The sequence below is a fragment of the Equus quagga genome, chromosome 17 (genome assembly GCF_021613505.1).
Source record: "Equus quagga isolate Etosha38 chromosome 17, UCLA_HA_Equagga_1.0, whole genome shotgun sequence".
Taxonomy (NCBI): Eukaryota; Metazoa; Chordata; class Mammalia; order Perissodactyla; family Equidae; genus Equus; species Equus quagga.
Genome location: NC_060283.1, coordinates 34,817,646 through 34,840,761, shown reverse-complemented (window position 1 = coordinate 34,840,761; position 23,116 = coordinate 34,817,646). Strand labels below are relative to the sequence as shown.

At 48.2% G+C, this 23,116-nt stretch overlaps 1 protein-coding gene across 1 annotated transcript; it reads left to right on the top strand.

The window, feature by feature from the left end:
• The first annotated feature begins 936 nt into the window (after window positions 1-936).
• ASB1 (ankyrin repeat and SOCS box containing 1) lies at window positions 937-22,801 on the top strand. The gene is made up of 5 exons (XM_046643801.1): window positions 937-1,122; window positions 4,962-5,103; window positions 7,220-7,522; window positions 15,229-15,614; window positions 17,248-22,801. Exons 1-5 carry the CDS (start codon window positions 1,074-1,076, stop codon window positions 17,373-17,375), a joined length of 1,008 nt encoding a protein of 335 aa, XP_046499757.1. The 5' UTR covers window positions 937-1,073; the 3' UTR covers window positions 17,376-22,801.
• Window positions 22,802-23,116: the final 315 nt, after the last annotated feature.

Below are 23,116 nucleotides of genomic sequence, written 5' to 3'. Positions count from 1 at the left end.
ACCTCTAAAACTTGGAACCGGCTCTTATCTGTCTCTCAGTTCCCTCTCCCTGCCCGTCTACGGAGGCCCTCTTCCTCCTACAGAAAAGTTTCTAACTTGGTGGGGAGCACGGAAGGAGCCAACGGAATCCATGCTTAAGAACCAAAACCCCATACACACGGTTTGACAACGTTTCAAGGGGCGAGCGTGCGGGAAAAGTGATTCTTTGTTCACTAGTTTATTAATTTATTCAATAAACACTTTGTGTCAGGCACTGGGCTATAATGTGATACAGACATGATCGTTGCCTTCGTGGAAGGCATTTTGGGGGACCATTCATCTAATACCATATTAACATATGCCCACCCCCGTGGTGCGCCTCCAACAGAACCTGCAGCAATGCACACAGCTGGAAGTGCCCGCCCCTTCGTATCCACGCTTTCCCAGGGCTGCTCCTAACCCACGGCTGAGCGCGAGGACACATTAAAGCTGGGCCACCGCTGCCCGGTGCAGGGCTCCATCAGCTCGCACTCTGCCCAGGGACACACCATCACCTGGTGGAGGTCGGATTCGAACCAGCGATAGGAACCTACCGCGGCCCCGCCCCCACGCTCCAGGCGGAAGGCCACGCCCCTCCCGTGGGAGCGGGACGAGCCTGACCAACCAGAGTTCCCAGGGCATGCAAATTAGGCCCCGTTCCCCGGGGCAATGTGTTTTCCCAGACTCCTCTGCTTCCTACGTGGAGAAACCACAGCGCTGGCGAGGCCTGCCAGCCGGCGCCCCCCGATAGCTCGCGTCCCCCGACAGCCCGCGCCCCGCGACGGCTTGTGCCTCCCGACATCTCGCGCCCCGCGCCGACGCTCGTGGGTCCTCACGTCGGGAAGCGAGGCCGGAGGTGGAAGCCCGGACGCCCTGCGCGCGGCACCGGAAGCCCGTGAGGAAGGCGCACGCCCGCCGGAAGTCGCTCCCCGACGCGGCCCACCTGCCTGCGGCGCCGGAAGTGGTCGCTGCCGCGCTGCTTCCGGTCGGCGGGGCTCGTTGGGGCCGGGGCCGCCGGGAGGCCGGCTGCGGACTGGCCGAAGGCCGGAGCTCCCATGGCGGAGGGCGGCGGCCCCGGCGGGCGGGCCGGGCCGGGGCCCGCAGGTAAAGTGCGCACGGCCGCCAGGCCGGGGCGAGCGGCGCCGCGGGGGCGGGTACGGCGCCCCGTCGAGGGCCGGGGGACGCGTCCTGATTTCCCCCGGCCGGACCCGCGGAGCCGCGCCCCGCCCTGCGTGTCCCCCACCCTCGGCCGCGCGCGAGCAGGTCCTCTCCTGGGGAGCTTGCCTGGTAACTGCCCGCCCGTTAGCGGCTTCAGATTCGGTGGGACCCCAACTGTGGAAATAGAACGTGGATCATCTAGCTCTGAGCGCACGCGTCAGGGGAACCGCCAACGGTCAGCCCCTCGGGAGGGCAGGTGCCTTTTCTCCATCCTGCCTCCCATGGCATGCCTGGGGTGGTAGAGCGGGCCACCCCCGCCACGCACAGGCGAGGGACAGCGACAACGCCGTCGCCAGCGAGCTGTCAGTGACACAGCACGTCCAGGGGCCCTTGGCCCACCAGGCAGCTAGAAGGGCTCACGCCCACCACCCGAAATAGCCATCTGACTTAGAGTCTCCGCCTTGGAATATTCCTGCTGTGCACATGTGGATTTGCAGGGGCAGCGGGTCGTTTGCAGGTGCTCACGAGAGGTTCCTCTTAACCTGTGGTGGGATTCCCTCCTTGCCTGTTTTCTGAACTTGCCCTGTGTACCAAATACTTTTATGTGCTTCGGACCTCACTCGTCTGTGTCTTTGGAGCGATACACCTCCAAAGAGTTTGTTGGTCCTTCTTAGCAATAAGCTGAGACGTTTATTACTCTAACTCCCAAATGTGCCAGACTATCAAAACGAAGGCTGTGACGTTGACTTGGAGACTGGTGCGAGTAGCGCTTTTCATCCGCCCCTCCCTCCCTCCATTCATTCAACGAAGGTTTATTAAGGATCTACTACAGGCTGGACCTTACTGGGACTGGGGACTCCCCAGCGAACAAGTCAGACAAAGCCCCTTCCATCCTTGCCTCTGGTTGGTATTGACTTTGACCCCAGGGACAGCCAGGACCTTAGGGGTCTGGGATGTCATTTCATGTGAGAATGAGGGATGGAGTGAGAGGTGTTCAGTTGGAAAGAGGACTGACAGCTGCTTCCCAGTGTAGAGAGGAGTCTTGTGGAAGGAAGGTTGGCTCTGCCCTGTATCCAGGGACTCCTTTTATGTCCATGCAGCATCGTTTTGTTATTTAGTGTGCTGCAGGCCTGGGAGTGGAGGGACCACAGATTTCCAGGTAAAGCTTAAGTGCTATTTTGGGTAACTGCGTTGTCACTGGAGAAGCTGAGCAGAAAAATGCAAATCTGAGCTTACCCTTGGATCTGGAGCTTTGGAAGAGGGGGCTGCCTTGAGTTGGGTCAGGGAGTAGTTTGGAAAGAGGCCAGCAAAGGGAGGCCCAGAGGAGAACTTGGCAAAAGTCTGCAGCTCCCACTCACCTGTCAGTCTTCGCCCTACACTTTCTGGATCTTACCATTCCTACTTTGAGCTGGTTTACTCTATGGGATAACTACAGTGGAGGGTAATGACTGAAGGAGGATTGCGGTGGCAGCCCCAGGGGGTCCTTGCTGCTTGCCTGTTGATCTGCTGCAGGTCTGGTTGTGGGATCAGCTTGAGCCACCCATGTGTTTGTGAGCCCTTGCTGCCCTGCCCGCCTGCCTGCGGCATTTGTGTCTTACCCATGCTGATGGAATGTCGAATCTTGCAGGGCAAGGAAACTCGTCACCCCTATTGTACTATGGCCGTGCCGTGTATACTGTAGGTATTGAAAAGAGGTTTGATTTGAATAGAGAAAGCAGCTTCAGTATTGGAAAGAGCCTACCAGTGAGGGTGTGCTTTATAGCTGTGCTTGGTCACGTGCTAGGACAGCGCGGCCCGGCAGGGACTTGGATGCAGGCAGTGTGAGTTCATGCTCTTTCCTTATGCTCCTGTCTGTGTAATTATGTTTACAAACCTCGTAATCATCTGGAGATTATTTTGGGCTCTGGTGTGAGGTGAAGAACTCAATTATTTGCAAATAGGCATCTAATTGTACAAATTTGTTGACTACTTGTGGTCCCTTGGGTTTGCTGTAACAGAATACCATAGACCGGGTGGCTGATAAACAACAGAAATTTATTTTCCATAGTTCTGGTGGCTGGGATGTTCAAGACAAGATGCCAGCAGGTTCTGTGTCTGGTGGGGGCTTGCTTCCTGGTTCATAGGCAGCTGTCCTCTCACCGTATCCTCATGTGGTGGAGGGAGCGAGGGAGCCCTCTGGGGTCTCTGTTTTAAAGGCACTACTCCCATTCATGAAGATTCTGCTCTCTTGACCTAATACCTTCCACAGGCCACACCTCTTAATATCATCTCCTTGGGTGTCAGGATTCCAGCATAGTTTTTAGGGGGGACGTTTTTGGAGGACACAAGCATTCGACGACTCTTTCCATTCCTCACTGATTTCTATGCTCATTTGTCACATATTAAGTTATTTATGCTAAGATCTTTTCTGGGCAGTTCATTCCGTTTGATTTATCTTTTTATTCTGATGAGAGATCTTAAGTTCTGTCATCTAGTAGGGTAGATCTCTTCTCATACATGCTAAAAAACCAAAGTGATTCCCATTAATATGTCCAAATAAACATTTAGAATATTTTTGTCACATCTCATATAAAAACCCCAAAGAGATTTGTTCAACCTTTTCATTTACTTGGTATTTATGTATTTAAAATTTTCCTGTCTTTGAATCTTCTCATCCAAGTACATGGTATAGTTTTCCTCACTTATTCTAGTCTTCTTTATTGTTTTTCTGTTTTATAGTCTTCATTTTATAGGACTGGGTTTCTATTTATGTGCATATATATATATATATTTTATCTTTTTCTTTTTTTTAAAGATTGGGACCTGAGCTAACATCTGTTGCTAATCTTTCTTTCTTCTTTTCCTTTTCTCCCCAAAGCCCCCCGGTACATAGTTGTATATTCTAGTTGTGAGTGCCTCTGGTTGTGGCATGTGGGACGTGACCTCAACACGGCCTGATGAGCGGTGCCATGTCCACGCTCAGGATCTGAACCAGCAAAACCCTGGGTTGCCAAAGCAGAGTGTGCGGAGCTAAGCACTCGGCTGTCGGGCTGGCCCCCGTGTGCATGTAGTTAAATTTTCCTTCTCATCGAGCTGTGACTCAGTAAAGAGTCATCCATGTTACAAGTAGCAGCGTTTGGCTGTTGAATTTTGCCAAATTCAAGTGTCTTTTTGTAATATAGGAGATGATTTTATGGTTTTTCCCCAGTATTAAGACACTGTTGGAGCTGGCCCCGTGGCTGAGTGGTTGGGTTTGGGCGCTCCACTTTGGCAGCCCAGGGTTTCACCGGTTCGGATCCTGGGAGCAGACATGGCACCGCTCATCAAGCCATGCTGGGGTGGCGTCCCACATGGCACAACCAGAAGGACCCACAACTAAAAATATGCAACTATGTACCAGGAGGGCATGGGGAGAAAAAGGAAAAATAAAATCTTTAAAAAAAACACAAAAAGATATTGTTACATTCTTGGAATAAATTAGAGTGATTTTATAGTAGATTTTTTGCTACATATTTTAAGTTTTACTTGGCTAATATTTTATTTAGGACCTTCTATATTCTTAAGTAGATTTGGCTCATAACCCCCTACCCTTCCAATGTTTTTAAAATTATTATTCTTGTCAGGTTTGGTGTCAGGAATTTTGTATATTTCTCTGTGCTCTGGAAGTTTCTGGAGCGTGGGAATGATTCATTCTTGAGTGTTCGAGTGCCCCTGTAGGGGCGAGGAGGGCTAGCTCAGATGGCAGCCCTTTTGGTTGGCCTTGGCAGGGTTTCCCGCACTGACAGGAGCCCCTCTCTTCAGTGCAGGTCCTAATCTGAAGGAGTGGCTGAGGGAGCAGTTTTGTGACCATCCACTAGAGCACTGCGAGGACACCAGGCTCCATGACGCAGCCTACGTGGGGGACCTCCAGACCCTCAGGAGTCTGTTACAAGAGGAGGGCTACCGGAGGTGAGCATGGCTGTGCTGGGGCTGCCTGGGACCTGGGCCCTGTGGGGCTGTGTGAGGCTGAGGCTCCCGGTCTGTGACAGAGGCATGGAGGTCCCTGGCCAGCAGGTGAAGACCCCGAGCCTTTCCAATCTTAGAGGACAGGGGGAGAAGGAGACTGAGGAAGCATGGTCAGGCTTGTAGGAGAGAGCCAAATGGTGAAGGCAGGGAGCCCTGACTGAGCTCAAGCCCAACTCTGTCAGTGACCTTTATACTTTCTGGCAACTCTGGCCCTCTGGGCGTCAGCTTGCTGGATGTACTCCTGACAGCACCACTGTTACCCTCTTCAGTAGTGGCCCTGCCCCCTTGTAGTTTCCCGTGGCTCGTCATCCTAAGCTGTGTACAGAAATGCACCTTCCTGAATTGTTGTCGTCTGGTTATCTCCCCATGGGTCCAGGCTTCCATGTGCCATACTTGTACATCTTTCCTGGTGTACTCGCCTGTCTCGAGTCTCAGATCCGCAGTCCTCCACCTCCAGGGCCTGGGCTCAGCCTCAGGCTGTCTCATCGCCCAGGGATGTGCTGGGTCTCACCTTTTGTTCCCTTTGTCGATAGTTCCCTGCCAGATCCTGCCAGTTCCTCGACCCGGCTCAAGCCCTTCCTTCGCTGCAGCCGAGTCTTGCTATTACTTCTCCACACGTCGGACCCTGGGGAGAGCACAGAGGGTCTTCCTTCTCTCTGGAGTGGTCTCTGTTTTGTGTGTCTAAGATTGGAAACTGCAACCCGAAACTCCTCCATACTCTTCTGTGTTTCTGTTTTCCCTTCAGGGTAGGATGGCAGTGAGTTGATGGAAGAAATACCCATGTGTCAGTGCTGAGACCAATACTTCCACTTTTTGTGGGTAGTTCCCAGAAGGATTTCTGACAATACAGGAATATATTTCTTTTTTCTTTTCTTTGTAATGTTTTAGCATTATTTTATCAGAACAGACATCACTATTTACAAAAAAGAGAAGCTCTGAATCTCCAGAAAGGATTGTCACACAAAGACATCAGATGGATTATACACGAATATTTAATGTGAATGACTCGAGCCCAAAGAAAACCTTAAATTTGCAGCTATAAAAGTAAAATAGAGACAGTAGAATAAGATAGAGTTCAGCTGGGTCTTCGGCCAACTATTTTTGTAGTGCTTTTCCAAGTACTTTTCTCCTTTCTTTTACTCAGGTCAGTGAATCTTCTCTTTCTTGATGATAAGTTTCTGTTGCTGTGTATTTCTTTGGTGACGAGTCATTGGAGTGTTCTTTGGCCTCGTCGGTCAGTGGAGGCCAGTGCACGGATGAAGGGAGCACCCGTGGGCCATGGCGTCTTTCTCGGTCGCTGCTTCAGCGCTCTGGATTCCCGCGCTTTGTTCAGAGCTGCATTGGGAGCTCGAGCGGAACCGTGCCTTGGTTGCTGACTTGGTGGGTCAGTGGACTGCACGGCCATGGCATTCTTTGACAGGGAGTCGAGGTCGCATTGTCACTTTCAATGAGAGCCTAGTCTGGACAGTTTCCCTCTGCTGCTGTTGGCCAGGAGTGTAGCCCTGTGTAGCCTTCCTGTGTCCTGCAGGCTGACATTTGTGGTGTGTCAGAGGTAGACGGACCTCAGTGGTCACCTGGTCCCAGTGAGGATGCCAAGGCCCAGAGAAAGGCCCAACCTCAGGCCACGGAGAAAGCTTGTGCTGGAGAAAAGAGGCCTGGGGGCCCTGATCCAGATTCCCAGCAAGTGTGCTGTCCTCCATCCTGCACTGCCTCCCTGGGAAGACCCTTCCCCACTTTATGGAGCAAAGAGCTTTGGACGGCAAGTCAGGAAATCCGAGATCTTAGCTCTGGTGCTCATCAGTCTGCCTAGGCCTCGAGGTTCCTCATCTGTGCAACCGGGCTCTTAATGCCTGTCCTGCCACAGCAGCGGATCCAGCAGGGTAGATATGAAAGCATTTCATAAACAGCGCATGTGGAAGTGTTCTTAAACCAGAAGGGTGGCTGTTGTAAGAGACTGCCCTCCTGCTCTGTTTCCTTGTGCCCACCAGAGGAGGCTGGGCAGCTCCTGGGTTTCCCGGAGCCGCCGCTCACAGCCTGGCTCCCCTGTGTTCTCTTGTAGCCGCATCAACGAGAAGTCTGTCTGGTGCTGTGGCTGGCTGCCCTGCACACCACTGCGAATCGCGGCCACTGCTGGCCACGGGAACTGTGTGGACTTCCTTATCCAGAAGGGGGCCGAGGTGGATCTGGTGGATGTAAAGGGCCAGACTGCCCTGTATGTGGCTGTGGTGAACGGGCACCTGGAGAGCGCCCAGATCCTCCTTGAAGCCGGTGCTGACCCCAATGGAAGCCGGCACCATCGCAGTACACCTGTCTACCACGCCTCTCGTGTGGGCAGGGCCGACATACTGAAGGCCCTCATCAGGTCAGTACCGTGGAGCCCTGGCCACTGGCGCCCCGCATGGGCCATCTTGGGAACGTGGCCATGTTACTGCTAGTTCCTGCTGCCACGTTCTCTTTCCTTGTTTTCTGTATGTGCTTTTTTTTTTTTATCTCTCTTTAAAATTAGACTTGTTAGAGGATTTGTCTATTTTGTTTGTCTTTTTAAAGAGTTACTTGGCTTTACCAGTTCTCTTGTTTTTCTGCTGATTAATTTCTACTTTTAGGTTTTTTTCTTTTAAAGATTGGCATGTGAGCTAACAACTGTTGCCAATCTTTTTTTTTCTTTTTCTTCTTCTCCTCCCCAAACCACCCCAGTACATAGTTGTATGTTCTAGTCGTGAGTGCCTCTGGTTGTGCTATGTGGGACGCCACCCCAGCACAGCCTGATGAGTGGTGCCGTGTCCACGCCCAGGATCCGAACCGGTGAAACCCTGGCCTACCGAAGCAGAGTGCACAAACTTAATCACTCTGCCACAGGGCCGGCCCTTGTTATTATGTTTATTTTTTACCATTTTCCTTTATTTTTCCTAACTTTATGAGTTGAATGTCTTTTCAGTTTTTTTCTTGATTAATAATGTAAACTTTCAAGGTTATTAATTTACCTTTGCCTATAGCTTTGGCCATATCGGCTAAGCTTTTCCTTATTTTTTAAGTAGGTATAATTGAAGTTGATTTCCTCTTTGCTCTTAAGGTCATGGAGGAGAAAGTTTTAATAAAAATTTTTATGAACTTCCAGTTTTATTGTATTGTGCTCAGATAATTCAGGCCATATTTCCCTTTTGGGGATTCTTTGAGTTCTTTTTTAAATTATTTTTTAACATCAGACTACATTGTTGTGGATGCTTAAAACAAAGTATGTGACCATGGACGTTTTACTTGCATGGTACAATGTGGTAGCCTCAGCTATGTTATTCAGAATCTGTTTTTTTACGATTTTGACCACCCGTCCGCCTACAATTCAGAGAAGCCTGTTGTTTGTCTCTAGTCACTGCTGTGATTTGTGTTTCCTCTTGTATTTCTAGTAGTTTTTGCTTCCTATAGTATGATGCTAATTGAGCTCATAAAAGTTCTTGCTTATGGATTATGCTCATTGTCAAAACAAAAGGGAACTGTGGTCTTTGAAGGTCGTCTACAGCCATCCTGTGACTTGGTTTTAGTCTCAGTGGGTTCAAGTCATTCTTTGTGTGCTCACCTTTATTATTTGACTGTCTGGGATTCATTTTTTTAATACAGGTAACATTATTGCCATTGCTGATGGTAGATCTGTTTCTCTTATCTTCTGTTTCTTAACTATTCCTTTATTTTATATCTTTGTTCCATGATCTATGTTTTCTTTGCTTTGCCTTTCTATTATTTTAGACAGTTTACGTAAGTTTTATTTTAATTGTACTAATGGTTGCCTTTATTTTTTTTTATTTGAACCAGATTGCATTTTCATTTTCCGTGTCTCCAGTGACTTCTTTCTATCAAAGATTCTTTTCTCCCTCCCTTACTCTAGAGGCAGCTCATTCTGTGGTTGGACAGAGTGCGGTTTAGGTAGTGGGTTCTCAGTGTTGAAAAGGGTTAGGTCAGGGTTCCGTGGTTACAGGCTGCAGTGGGGGTGATTCCAAGGAGCAGGGACCTGGCGCTCCCCTTGCCCAGTGCAGAACAGGGTTTTTAAATTAGGTACTCAGAATACATTTATTCCATCAAAAAGTTTTATAAATTAAATGGCTATGGAGTTGGCTTTTGGAAAGATAAATGAGGGTGATATGGTTGTTAGAGATTAATAAAGCTGTGATACTTTTCCCCCTTCTTTTTAAGGATTTCTAGCCTGATAATCTAAGCCACCTCAGTCCCATGTCTTTGTATCTTGGAGAACGTAAGCCATTAATTTGGAAGTATTTTTGAGTAGGATCAATCAGTGAAATTTTGTCTTAGTTCCAGAAATCCCTTTGGGCGTTTCAGTCACTTCATGATGAACAACTGCTTTGAATTAGGTGCAGGCCTGACTTTCTGAAGTACATATGCAGATGCCCTTCTTGAGAAGACGTTAAGATGTCTTGTTCCCTCACTGGAGCACAGGACATTACTTTTATGATGAAATACAAAAACATCTATTATTCAATTGAAAAGTCTTCTCTATTTAAATTACCAGATGATTGACTTTTGGAAAATGGGAGTGATATGGTTAAGTTACTGAGTAGGTGATACAGTCTAAGTAGACTCTCGGCTCGACTCCTGCCTTCCCTATGTCTTTGTCCCTCACAGGCAGGGCTCTCTTCTGTCACTGTTGTAATTTGCTGTCCCTCTGCAAGTAACCTCGATTTTGTTGCTTGTAAATTCCCTTGATATACATTGCGGATTTTTTTTATAGAAGGGTAAGGTTTGGTATTTCTATATGTGCAGAAGTTTTATTGATTTATTGAGTTGTTCCAGTGGTTCCTTACCAGTGATATTAAAAGCAGTAGGGGAATTTTGGAAAATATTCAGGATTAAAATTAACTGGAACCTATCCAGTATATTTTTATGAGTGGATGAAGGGCTGTCTTTCCCGCAGCTCAGCAAATACCAGATTGTCATATTGCCCAAATTACAAACATTTTGGAAGATATATCCCTAAGAATAAGGAGGGAAAAAATCTCTGCTTGAAACCTAGTTCTTCTTTTCTTACTTGGTTGGGTGTGTGAAATGAAATATCAATTTCTGCTTGGTTTGGTATGTGTTTTTTTTTTTTTTTTTTTTAAAGATTTTATTTTTTTTTCTTTTTCTCCCCAAAGCCCCCCGGTACATAGTTGTATATTCTTCGTTGTGGGTCCTTGTAGTTGTGGCATGTGGGACGCTGCCTCAGCGTGGTTTGATGAGTAGTGCCATGTCCGCGCCCAGGATTCGAACCAACGAAACACTGGGCCGCCTGCAGCGGAGCGCGCAAACTTAACCACTCGGCCACGGGGCGAGCCCCGGTTTGGTATGTGTTTTAGAATGTTCTGTTGTTGCTCCTAGACTGCCTTGGAGACGGTGGTGTTTGCATTTGTAGCATCTGGTGATGCTACAGGACATCCGTGGGGAAGCACAGTGGCCTCGTGTGTGCCTGTCCTCTCTCTCCCTCAGGCCTGTGTTGCCTCCAAGCAGCAGTTTTGGTTCCAGGGGGAAGTTCCTTTGCATACTCAGGATAGTGCCGAGGAGACCGATGATAAAATGTGATTGCTGGCTGTGAGCCATTTTTATTAAGGCCTGCGAAACAGTGCTGTCCATCTTCCCTGGACCCCTGCACGTCGGCCCCATCATCATTACTTTGTGTGTTTTGCCATTTCCTAATTTACCTGAAACACATGAGGACAAAACTTGAGGCATTGCAGAACTGTCTGGGGCACTGGAAGCTCCGGTGAACAGGTGTGGACTGTCTAATGTTTACTCAGATTGGAGTCAGATAATGCGTCTTGGGCAGGAATCTCACAGAAGTGAGGCTGTGCTCTTCTCGTTACACCCTGTCAGGCTGCAGATGATTGCAGTTGGTCCCATTGCTGCTAATGTTCACCTGGATCTTCTGATTGAGGTGGTGTCTGCCAGGTTTCTCCATCGTAAAGCTATTCTTTTTCCCTCTGTAATTAATAAGTATGTTGTGGAGAGGTACTTTGCAACCATGTGTATGTCCTGTTCTTCATCAAATTTTTAATTTATTGGTTTGTTTATTTTAGACTCATGGTTTCTGGTATTATCCAGTGAGTTACAATCCATTATTATTGTTACTTATTTTGATGCTCAGACTGTCTCAGATTTGGCTACAGGGAGCCCCATCAAGCCAGCTCTGTGTCCTTTTGACACATCTCCATCATTGTTTGAACAGTTCGTTACTTTCTCATATAACAAAATGTTCTAGGCTCAGTTTGTACTTTGCCTTCTCAGCACTGGAATTAGTCATTTCTCCAAGGAGTCCTCATTTTTTTTAGTGCAGAATGATGTTTAGAAACCAAGATCTGGACACTAGGAGCGCTTATTGCTTATGAGGTGTTGCTGTTTCCAGGCTCTCCCACTGGGCGGAGCTAAGGTTACACATACACGTTTCTGTCTATATGCGTTGACAGTTATGAGTTCACCTTGACGCCTCTAATCTGGTCTAACACCAGAGGGTTCATGCTACTTTTCTCCTCTGCAACTTTATTATTGTCTTTTCCAACAGTGAGAGATCTGGTTCCTCTTATCCTTACTATATTTTCTGGTTTTGCCAGTCTCTCATATGTAACCGTCTCCTGGTGGTGCTGCCCTCTCCCACACATGCCTCCTTAACCCATGTGGGCTCTGACACCCTGGGCCAGGTGGCATCCTTAGCAGGCACTCTCTTCACTTTGTCAGGACTCTGACACCCTGGGCCAGGCCACCCTGCCTGCTGTAGTCAGTGACCCCTGTTTACAGTAAAATGACCCGGATTGGTGGTTTACATGTGACCTGGGAGAGCTCTAAATCCTGATAGAAAGTCATATATTTAGGCATCCCTGAGTGCAGTGACAAGGGCAGGTCCTTGTGGGGACCCTGAAGGCTCTGCCTATAGGGTTGTTTAGAGATTCGTTCTGGTGGCGAATGAGGCTTCCAAGTCAGGTGGTGATTTGTTTCCTCACATCTGGGCTGTCACTGGGAGTCCGAAGAGGAGGCCCCTGGACAGCCATAGGGATTACTTCGTACTGCTGTGAGTGTGCCCACCTTGGGGGGCTGCCCACCTTGGGGGGCTGTGTGAAGCTGCCCAGCTGGTAAGCTGTGCTTCTTGTCCTAGGTCCTTTTGGGTGAATCTCCTGCTGGGAGTGGTCTGGCTGGTCTGGATGTTCAGTATACCTGAAAAGAAGAGCCACCCTGTGGGCAGGGCACGATGGCACCAACTGGATATGTAGTTGGGTTAAAGTGTTTCTTTTTGCTTTCAATTTTTAGGAATTGCTTTTTATTTAATTTGTTTTATAATATAAAATATTTACATGGTTCCAAAGTCAAATATACAAAATAAGGTATATTAAAAGAAGTCTGGTTTCTGTCCTCATCTCCTTCATCCCTCCCCTATAGATAACCATTTGAAAGTTTTGTGGTTTATCCCTCCATTATTAAAGAAATAAGAAAATATGTGTACGTGTCATGTACGCATATGTATTGCATTTTCCTTCCCCAAGATGAACTGTAGCATATTACACACTTCATTGTCCTGCTTTTCTCACTTACTAATGTGTCCTGGAGGTCATTCCAGTGCACTAGTTAGCAATACTCCTCATTACTTTTCATAGCTGGACAGGGCTGCTTTTTATGAATGGACCACACTTCGTTCAACCAGTCAACCTCTTGATGGATCTGTGGGTTGTTTCCTGCCTTCAGCTATTATGGATAGTATTTTAATGAATTGCCGTGTGCACACATACATCTTTTCAGAGTTTTGGACGTGTGTCTTGGGAATAGATTCCAGGAAATGTGATGGATGGGTCAAAGGGTAAATGCATATGTAGTTTTGCCAGCAATTGCCAAATTTCCCTCCGTAGGAATGGCTACATTTTGCATTGCCCTAAGAAATGAATGAGACTTCCTGTTTCTTTAAAGCCTAGTCGATAAGCTTTTGGATTTTCCCAGTCTGCTAGGCAAGAAGTGGTATTTCAGGGTAGTTTTAATTTGTGTTTCTGTTGGGAGTGAGGCCGAGTGTTTTCTCACATGGGTAGGAGCTATTTGCAGCCGTCAGTATCTCTTGCTTACTTTTCTGCAGGGCTATTGATATTTTCCTTTCAGAAGCTTTTTCTATGTTAAGGATATGAACCCTTTGTAACATTACCCCCAATTTTTCACTTACTCTTTTCCTTCGCTTATGCTGTTTTTTTGCCATGCAAAAGTTTTTATTTAATTTTCATGTTAAAAACATCTTTCTGGATTTTGAGCCACGATTAGGCAAATTTTACTTAGAGTTTTCTTCTAGTTTTGGTATATTTTCATATTTTACATTTTAAGTTCTGATCCATTTGGCATTCATCCTAGTGTATGATCTTGAATGGATTTAATTCTATCTTTTTCCGTATGGATATCCAGTTATCTCAAAAAACACTTGAAAAAAAGTCCATTCTCCCTCACTGGTTTGAGAGAGATGCTGCCTTTACTATGACATGTACTAAATTGCTGTGTGCAGTTGGGTCCATTTCTGGATTTCCCACAAAGCTCCATTGGTCTGTCAGTTCAGCTGTCCGTGGACCGGCGCCACACTGGTCTGTCAGTTCAGCCGTCCGTGGCCCGGTGCCACGCTGGTCTGTCAGTTCAGCTGTCCGTGGCCTGGCGCCACGCTGGTCTGTCAGTAGGCCCTCATGGCTACTTTATTGTAGGGCTGCCTCCCCCTTGGTACTGCTTTGCCTTTTCATCTTTTCTTGTTTGATCATTCAAATGAACTTCATCATCAGCTTATCTAGTTCCAGGGATGTTATTTTTACTTATTTATATTTAAAACCCACTTATTTAGTTCTAGGAATGTTATTTCCATTTGTATAATAAACTTAGGGAAAATTGACATCTTGATGCTGAGCGTTCTTATCCAAGATTTATGGGATGTCTTTCCATTCCCTTAGGTCTACTTTTGTGATTTTCAGTAATAGTTTATGATTTTCCTCATGCAAATTTTAGACATTTACTAAGTTTGTACTTAGATATCTCATTTTAAAGTGTATTTTGCCGTCATAAGTGGGGTCTTTTCCATTTTATCTTTGAACTTGTCTTTGTTTGTATATATGAAGCCTATTGGTTTTACAACTTGCTGCTTTAACGAATTCTCTCACTGCTTGTTAATTGTATTTTCATTAATTATCTAGGGCTTTCCAGACATATCGTCATATTGTCTCAAAATAGGGAAAATTTTACCTCTTCCTTTCCAATCTTCATCAGTGAATTGCTTTCTCTTGTCTGATTGCACTGACTAATACCTTTATTAAAAACACCTTTCAGAATAGTGGGCCAGAAAGTGGGAGTGTGGGTCTTGCTCCTGCTTTAGCAGGAAAGCCACTAGTGTTTCCCCATCAGGTAAGATGCTGACTTCTGGGTTGAGGAAATATTTTTCATTGTGTTAAGGAAATACCCATCACTTCCTATTTTAATAAGTAGTTTTAAGGATGTCTAAGTGTTGGGTTTTGTCATGTGCCTTCATTTTTGCATCTCTGGAGGCAATCATGACTTTTCCCTTATTTCTGTGAGTATGAGGGATTATGATAATAGAGTTTCTAACATGGAACTATCCTTGGGTTCTTGGAATAACCCCATGGTATATTGCTTTCTTAAAGTACTTTTGGGTTCCCTTCACTAACATTTTGTTGAAGACTATTAAGTTGATAGTCGTAAGTGAAATTAGTTGGTAGATTTTCTTTGTGGTTTGGCTTTGGTCAGGTTTTGGGATTATTCTTTTGCTAATTTCATAAGATGAATTTGCAAGTTTTCCTTCTTTTTCTTTGCTCTGAAATAGTTTAAATAGCCTTGGGATTGTCGGATCATTAAAAGTTTGAAAGAATTCCTTGTGAATGTTTTTGTGTGAGTGGATTCCAAGTTCTTAACTACTGTCTTACCTTCTGGAAGTCACGAGACTGTTGTGATCTGTGGAGTCCCTGGCTCCCGGTGCTCACAGAGTTCAGGCCCGTCTCCTCAGGGTGCTGTGGGGATCTGTTGACTATAGTTAGTCCACTGCAAGGTCTGACTGTCCCTGTGTCTCCCCTGTAGGTACGGGGCTGATGTCGATGTCAACCACCACCTGACTCCAGACATCCGGCCCCCTTTTTCCCGGCGCCTCACCTCCTTGGTGGTCTGCCCCTTGTACATCAGCGCGGCCTACCACAACCTCCAGTGCTTCAAGCTGCTCCTCCAGGCTGGGGCGAACCCCGACTTCAACTGCAACGGCCCTGTCAACACGCAGGGCTTCTACAGGGGCTCCCCCGGGTGCGTCATGGATGCCGTCCTGCGTCATGGCTGTGAGGCAGCCTTTGTGAGCCTGCTCGTAGAGTTTGGAGCGAACCTGAACCTGGTGAAGTGGGAATCCTTGGGCCCAGAGTCGAGAGGCAGAAGGAAGGTGGACCCCGAGGCATTGCAGGTCTTTAAAGAGGCCAGAAGTAAGTGGCCTGAGTTCAGCTTTGACTTGTAGTCTCTTTGGGTCAATTGAATGAACCAAGTCGTAGCAATTAAAAAAAAAATCCTCCAACTAAGTGCTTGGTTTGAATCTTCAGTTAGCCCTAGGAATTTTCTAGGGTGACCTTCCAGTTTGATGTTCTCCCTCTCTCTCGCTCTCTCGCTCTCTTTTTTTTTTTTGTGGAAGAAGACTTGCCCTGAGCTAACACCTGTGCCAACTCTGTTTTGTATGTGGGCCACCGTCTCAACATGGCTGCTGACAAGTGGTGTAGGTCTGTGCCCAGGAATTGAACCTGGGCTGCTGAAACGGGGCATGCTGAACTTAACCACAAGGCCACGGGGCTGGCCCTGTTGTTCTCTTTTTAAAATCGTAGACGCGAAGAGTTGATGCCAGGAAATCTGTAAAAGCACATGTTTTCAAAGTTCCTAGAATTGTATCCTCTTTGCCCTTTTGCTCTGCTTTGTGACCCCAAATTCTTTCACTTATATTTGGTTTTTCAAGCCCATTCTCTAGGATTCCTCACTTCCCTTTCTTCAGTACCACTCAGATACCATCATTTTGGATTGTTTGATAAGTCTAATTTTTGTTAGAATAAAGTCTGTAGTTTGCTTATTTATGAAGAAGGATTTTGCTAATGAATTAATAAATTGGTAGCAAGATGTTTGCAGTTGATCCGTGGTTGGGTCTATGAGAGGCTCTCTCCCAGACTCAGAAATTGACTTTGTGCGCCCTCTATGACTTGCCCACACCAGCCCCATTCCCACCTGGGTCTAGAGGGCATCTGAGTTGACAGTCTCTTCCCTAACCCTTACCTCTCACAGAACTTTAGTTTGTTGTGTTTTTTTTTGAGGAAGGTTAGCCCTGAGCTGACCTCTGCCGCCAATCTTCCTCTTTTTGCTGAGGAAGATTGGCCCTGAGCTAACATCCATGCCCATCTTCCTGTATTTATATGTGGGACGCCAGCCATAGCATTCCTTGATCAGTGGTGTGTAGGTCCGCGCCTGGGATCTGAACCAGCGAACTCCAGGCCACTGAAGTGGAGTATGTGAACTTAACTGCTATGCTACCGGGCTGGCCCCTAGTTTGTTGTGTTTTTTTTTGTTGGATTTCCTTAGACCAGTCATGAAAACCTGCTCCTGTTGAGGCTTGCCCACAAGAGTTGGTTAGTGGTCAGTGGAGCCACACTGATAGAATAAAGAGACCTGGAGCGAAACTGTCAGCCTGGCCTCCTCACCTATTCCTTGGCCCGTCTCCTCTAGGCCTCCTTGGAGCTTCTGGGACTGACCAAGAGCAGAGGCTGACAGGGCTGATGGCCACTTGCTCACACCTGGCGGGGCCTTCAGTGGTCAGCTCTGATTTCTTTGTCTAGCAATTAAACACAGTTCAGGAGATGCTGTCACAGTGAGCAGCTGCCCCAGGTCATGAAGATTTCACTCCTTCTGCAGATGGAAGGAGCAGATAAGACCTTCCTCACCGGGGCGCTCTCCTTACTCTAAACGTGGGAGGTTGGCAGTGAGCATTATGCGGCTCTCTCTGTCAGTCACAGCCTGCCTCGGTCTTTGGAGTTAGGAGAAGAATTAACCTCTGTCTCTCCCTTTCACCCCATGGTGCTCCAGGTGTCCCCAGGACCTTGCTGAATCTGTGCCGTGTGGCTGTGAGAAGAGCTCTTGGCAAATACCGACTCCATCTGATTCCTTCGCTGCCTCTGCCAGACCCCATAAAGAAGTTTCTACTTTATGAGTAGAAGTCAAGGGCAGACGTTGACTGCGGTGAGGAAGAAGGCGCTCTGCAGGGACAGCTGACATCGATTCTCGCCCGTGAACCACGTCCTGGGCTGCTGCCTCAGTCCCATCTGGCTGTTGGTAGAGCAGGAACGGCTCGTGGATTCTAATTCTAGCTCAAGTGCTTGGTCGGGGCATCACACAGTCCTTGGGTCATTGTCAGCCGAGAGGCTCATGCAAAACTTAATTTTGTTCTTCCATAATATCTGTTTTGGATTTTCACAGTTGCATATTAATGAAAGGGGCCTTGAAATGGGTGCAGGTGGGGGTTGGAGGCCTGCTAATATCCCCAGTAGGGAAGACCCCTAGCACTTTCTAGAACTGTGCTTCTGTTTATATTTTTACTTCTCACTTTAATTGTTCAATTAAAGTTTTATAATACCCAAATGAAAAGAGAGTTTTGGTAAAAGAGTAGAATGCAGAAATGCAGTTCATGAACTTGCTAGTTTGTTTTCCCATCTCCTGGGGTTGACACGTGGCATTTGTCATACATACTCTTCTTCCTTGCCACTTCGGTGTTCACTCCTAGTGGTGAGAGTGTCATATTCATTGTCTTCATTCAAGGATGGTTTCCTGGCCGCATGGATTGGCTGGGTTATCTCAGAGTCGATACCTGCATTTATTCAAAATCAAGAGAGGTAACGCTCAAAGTTCTACCACACTGCACCTGTGCTGACACCTAACTGTGCCTAGCATCATGCCACCAGGTCTCATGAGTTCTCTGCCATCTCACCTGGGGAGCTTCCAGACGGTGACTGATTTTAGGAGGCCCACACCAAACTAGCCCGTAATTGACTTCCTACATTTGGACCAAGGACCGTCCAACAGCATCCACTGCCAGTTCTCACGGAAGAAAATACCTGCAGCGCTCCTGGTCCCTGCACTTCCCAGAAAGTGGAAATTCACTTGTCCTCTGCGTGGTTCCAAGCTTTCAGTTGTTGGTGTCGAGTGGACAAAACATCTGGCGGTTGGTTGATCACTCTTCACTTTTTTGGACCTAATGTCTTGCGAGTTGCTCCTGGAATCTGAGAAAGGGGGTAGCAGTGAGGTCAGAAGTTTTCCCCTGGCCTGTTGGGGTGGCTGCGCGGGAGAGAGATGGCATGGGTTATCCTCCCCAAGTCTGGGGCTCTGGGCGGGGTTCACTCTCACACCTGGGTGCAGCTGGGGATGTGGCTGTGAGTGCACGTGGGCCAGCGCTGCCTCTTCAGAGCGCTCGCTCCAGGCGCTGCTGTTTCCAGAGAAACCACGTGTGGTCATTTGAAGCCTGTGAGGACCATTGTGTGGATCCACGGTGATTTTAACCTTTAGAAGTGTTTAGAAATGGGCAGATTTCAAATCTGCGTTTAGACTTTCTGTAATAAGAGAAATCTAATTTGTAACCATTGAACTAATGATATGGGTTTATTTAATTATTGACATCATTATATGTTTTAGCTGACCAGACAGGGACTGTCTGGTCATTGTCTTGTGCAGCTTGAGGACAGAATTGTAAAGCTCCCCTCCTGTGTCGTGGATGGGCTCTGACCTGTCCACGTATGTATGAGGTCTGAGGGGAGAAGTCCTTGGCGGATTCTGAGAGGAAGGTGCGGTCACTGGAGGCTTTACTCAGCCGAAGTGACATCGTTCCCAGCTGTGACCGTGGCATAAATGTGTGATAGCTTCCTGAGGCCTGGGATTGGCTCTGTGTTGCTCCTAGAGGACCGGGGCCCTGGTTGGCTGGGTGCATTCAGAGCTCAGGGTCGGTCATAGTGAAGTCAGGAGAGTCCTCCTGAGAGAGGAGAGGAGCTGAGGGTGGAGGCCGGCTGAGGAGGCTGCAGCCAGAGCCAAGTGCTGCAGGGGCTTCAGCCCAGGAGGGGGCTAGGTGTGTGTGTCCTTCGAGGCACTCAGCGTGGAACCAGGACCAAAATTGGGCCGTGGCTGGGCCAGGAACTGGGGAAGTCAGGCTCCGCCTGGATATAGGGAGGGGTTGTATGGAAGTCTGAGCCACCCATAGGTGGAACTGGGTCACTGGAGGGGGCTCCATGTCGCTGGAGGTGTGAGCAGTGGCTTGTCACCTTGGTGAGAGAGGGTTTCAGGAGTGGGTGGCTAGTGTACCTTACTTTTAAGCTCTTCCGACTGGCGGTCCCCTCCTCTGCTGCCCTCTTGGCTCGGGCTCTCTTCAGGTGAGCCGTGTCGTAGACCTGCAGCAGGCTCTCAGTCTGCCTGCCCAGTGCTTTCTGCTGGGCCTGTGAGGGACAGGGCTTCCCCGTGCCTGCCACGGGTAGGAGGGTGGCTCTGTTCTTGAACCTTCTGGAAAGCAGCACCTGGGAATACTGCCAGTGCAGGAGTCCCACACGTGCTGGCGTAGCCTTCAGGCTGCACAGAGGCAAGGGTCCAGGACCGGGCCCAGCAAAGAGTGGGCGTCAGGCTCCTTTGCCCAGTGAAGCAAGCGTAGGGCTTGTTTCTGGGGGATCAAATCATTTCTCCAGGGTCTCTCTAGAAGCAGTGGACTGAGTTGATGCTCATTGTTGGTCCTCGCCCAGACCTGGCCAGGGAGGTAGTGTGAGTGGGGAGGGGATGAGCCAGGGAGTAGGGCCTCTCCTGCTCTGGCCCTGGAGTGTGCTGTGCGCCGGGTGGGTCTGCAGGGACCTGGGGCCTCAGCTCTTCCTTTGCAGAGGACACATCGGCTTACTCTTTGTTCAGCCAGCCTTTGCTGATTTTTTTGGCATCCCCGCAACTTCAGGGTTTCAGCCTCTACTTTGAACCTTCATAGCTGCCAAATGTGAATCTGATAACATTGGAGATAGCTGACTCAGGCCATTCCTTCTTGTTTGCAGTGACACTTGCCTAAAGCTCCCTTCTGCTTTTGTTGGCAAGAACAGGAAAGAGTAACTCTCCATTGGAGCACTTTATCAAGTCCGTTTCTAGGCCGCTGGGTGCCCGAGTCCCGTGTAGTGAGGAAATGTGGTACTCAAGGAGGCTGCTGCCTGCTTGGCCTCGCGCCCTCCCCAGGACTCGGGGACCCCAGGGAGGGGCACGATGGGCCAGTGGGAAGAGCTGAGTGTTTCCCCAGCCTGATCCCAGGAGTGTCCCTACCGTCACCACTCCTGGGGTGCCTGCTGGCTGTGGAACAGAGTCCTGTGCTCTGGGCCTTGGCTGCTGTGGACATTGGGCCAGGGTCAGGATCAGGGTGGGGGTGGGGCAGTGTTGATACCTCTGAGAATTTGGCAACCTGTGTGGGGCTTTTGAATATATTTCCAAAACCCACCAATGTCACGCATATCTATATCTATTCATATTACTTATGTTATTTATATATTTATTTATTTATGCCCTGTCTTGTTCCAGAAAAGGTTTAAGGCAGCAATGCTTGGTTTTTGATGTTCTCTTTTGACATTTCATAAATTTTAGCCAACATGCAGTTGTTAAACAGGTAATTTTAAAAAGAAAGGACAATTAGCAGTTTCCTCATGTTGAATATGTTTCTGTTATCAGGCTTAAGTGCCATCATTTTAAGTTTTCCTTTTTCCTTCTTCCATGAATTGTTTCTTCAGATAAAAAGTTCATGCACAAGTAGAAATAGAGGAACATGGAGCAAACATCAGACTGAGCAAAGGAGAATTTGCCTTAGAGAGAAGCGTTCTGTCTGTGCTCTGCTGCCTGCTGCCGCGTGGCCTCGGGCAGGTCCCGTTACAGTGCCGCGGCTTCCGGCTGTGCCTTCCCCACAGGTCTTCTGTGAGGACGCGTGAGAGAATGTATGTGGAAGCACTTTCTGCTTGAGTAATCCTTGTGACATGTAAACTGCTGTCATCGTGACTGTTGTCCCTCTTCTCAGTGGATGTGCATTCGAGGCGATGGCCGTGCTGGAGGAGCCTGTGACCTTGGAGATGAGCTTTGACCTTGTTGCCCCATGGGGCAGCGAGTGTCATGGGGACCCACAACACAGGCATTCGGGACAGAGGGCTCCGTGCAGGTCAGAAGTGTAAGGACATGTGAAATAATTTATGAAGTCAAGTTCACTCAACTTCAAGGGTTGTCTTTTATTCTGAGATTATGTCCTTCCTAATTTGGGTGATAAGATGTCCTTTTATGTAATGAAGGTGGTAATAGAGGACAATATTTTTATTTTTTAAAATGTTCTTGATTGCAAAACAACATGTTGGCTCCCGTTCGTCAAGCCCCAGAATTCCTTTTAAGTTTGCCAGTCTCTGAAATCCCAGTGTCGGGGACCCACTCTCTAGCTATAGTGTCTGTTTATGTCAAGATGAGAAGTTCCTCTTGGATTCTTAAACCAGCTGGCACAGTGTTGAAGGGTATCGCAGCACTCCTGCTGCCTGGTAGTCCGAGCACAAGCTCTGAGGTCACTGTGTGGTGTTAGGAACTGTGGGCTTGTGTCCTGGGGAGGATGGAGCAAACGTCCCTGTGGTGAGCGGCCTCTGGCCACTCCTGAATCCATGAGAAACATTCCCAGGAAGTTTGTGGGGCCTTCTCGGCTGGACACCTGCAGTACCCCATACGCTGGCCATGGTGCTAGTGGTGGGTCTTCTGGCGCTGGGGCTGTAGGCTCCTGGTCCTGTATCTTTGGCTGCCTGCCAGGCACTCAGTAACCATCCTCAGTGGTCTGGACTCCCTGCCGGCTTGGATCTCCCTCCTGGCAGTGCCTCATTTGGACACGTGACCTTCTCTTTCTCCCTGGCTCAGGCCTCACTTCCCTCCTCCCTCACTCCCCCCGACCTGACTCCCTTGGTGGCGATTAAAGTAACTGATAGGCGTGCATCAGTGGTTATTGGGATCATGTCCCAGGAGAAGGCCGTGGGAGGGGCGTGCAGACTGTGAAGTGCGTGATGTGCTGAATACATACTATACGTTCTAGGCAGATAATCAGATGGGGAAGTGGGTGGGGAGGGGTGACTTTCGTTGCCTTAACATGTAATTGCTCAGTGTCCGGAATGCATGGTCGTCTCTTCTTTTTTTAAATTGCTTTATTTTCAGATCTCTTAGGTGTACCAAGTGATGTACGAATGTGCATAGATCCAGTCTGAGTGTGGCAGTGATGGACACAGCTCTCGTGTGTATAAAGTCACAGTCTGTGGCTGTAATTAGCCAGCAGTGCCCCTTTTCTGCCCTGCAGTGTTTGCACCGCTCCCATGGCTTCTGCTTGGTGTTGGGCGCACAAGGTGTGACAGGCACATGTGCCTGTGCCTGGAGACGTGCTGAAGAGAATGCTCACCGTCGACCCTCAGTTTCTCCTTTCGGCTTCAGTACTGAATGTGTGTGTGCCCACAGGAGCGGGGACTGTGGCTGTTCCTGCACTCGTGCGTGGTTAAGAACTTTCAAAAATATGATGGACATCTTTGATATGTTATTGTAACTTTAATAAATGCTTTATGCCCCTTTAATTCCCCCCAAATGCCTTAATTTTGTGGACTCTTTATCTTAATGGGTAGAAGAATTGGTCATGTGAAATCTTGGTATGCACATTTCAGGTAGAAGAGACTGGCTCTCTGGAAAGTTTCTAATGATTTGGATAGAAGGACTTATCTAAAACAGGGGTTTTAAAGCGCTCTGGGGGACCCTGGCACTCTAGGGAGGCACCCAAATTGTCACACGGGTTTAAACTGCCCAGGAGCCTGTTTTACTTCGTGGGTCTCTGGTTTGCAGAGCGCGTGTCCCTAGAAGTGTTTCTAACCCACGGCTTTCAGGTGAGGTGGCATCGTCTCTGCCG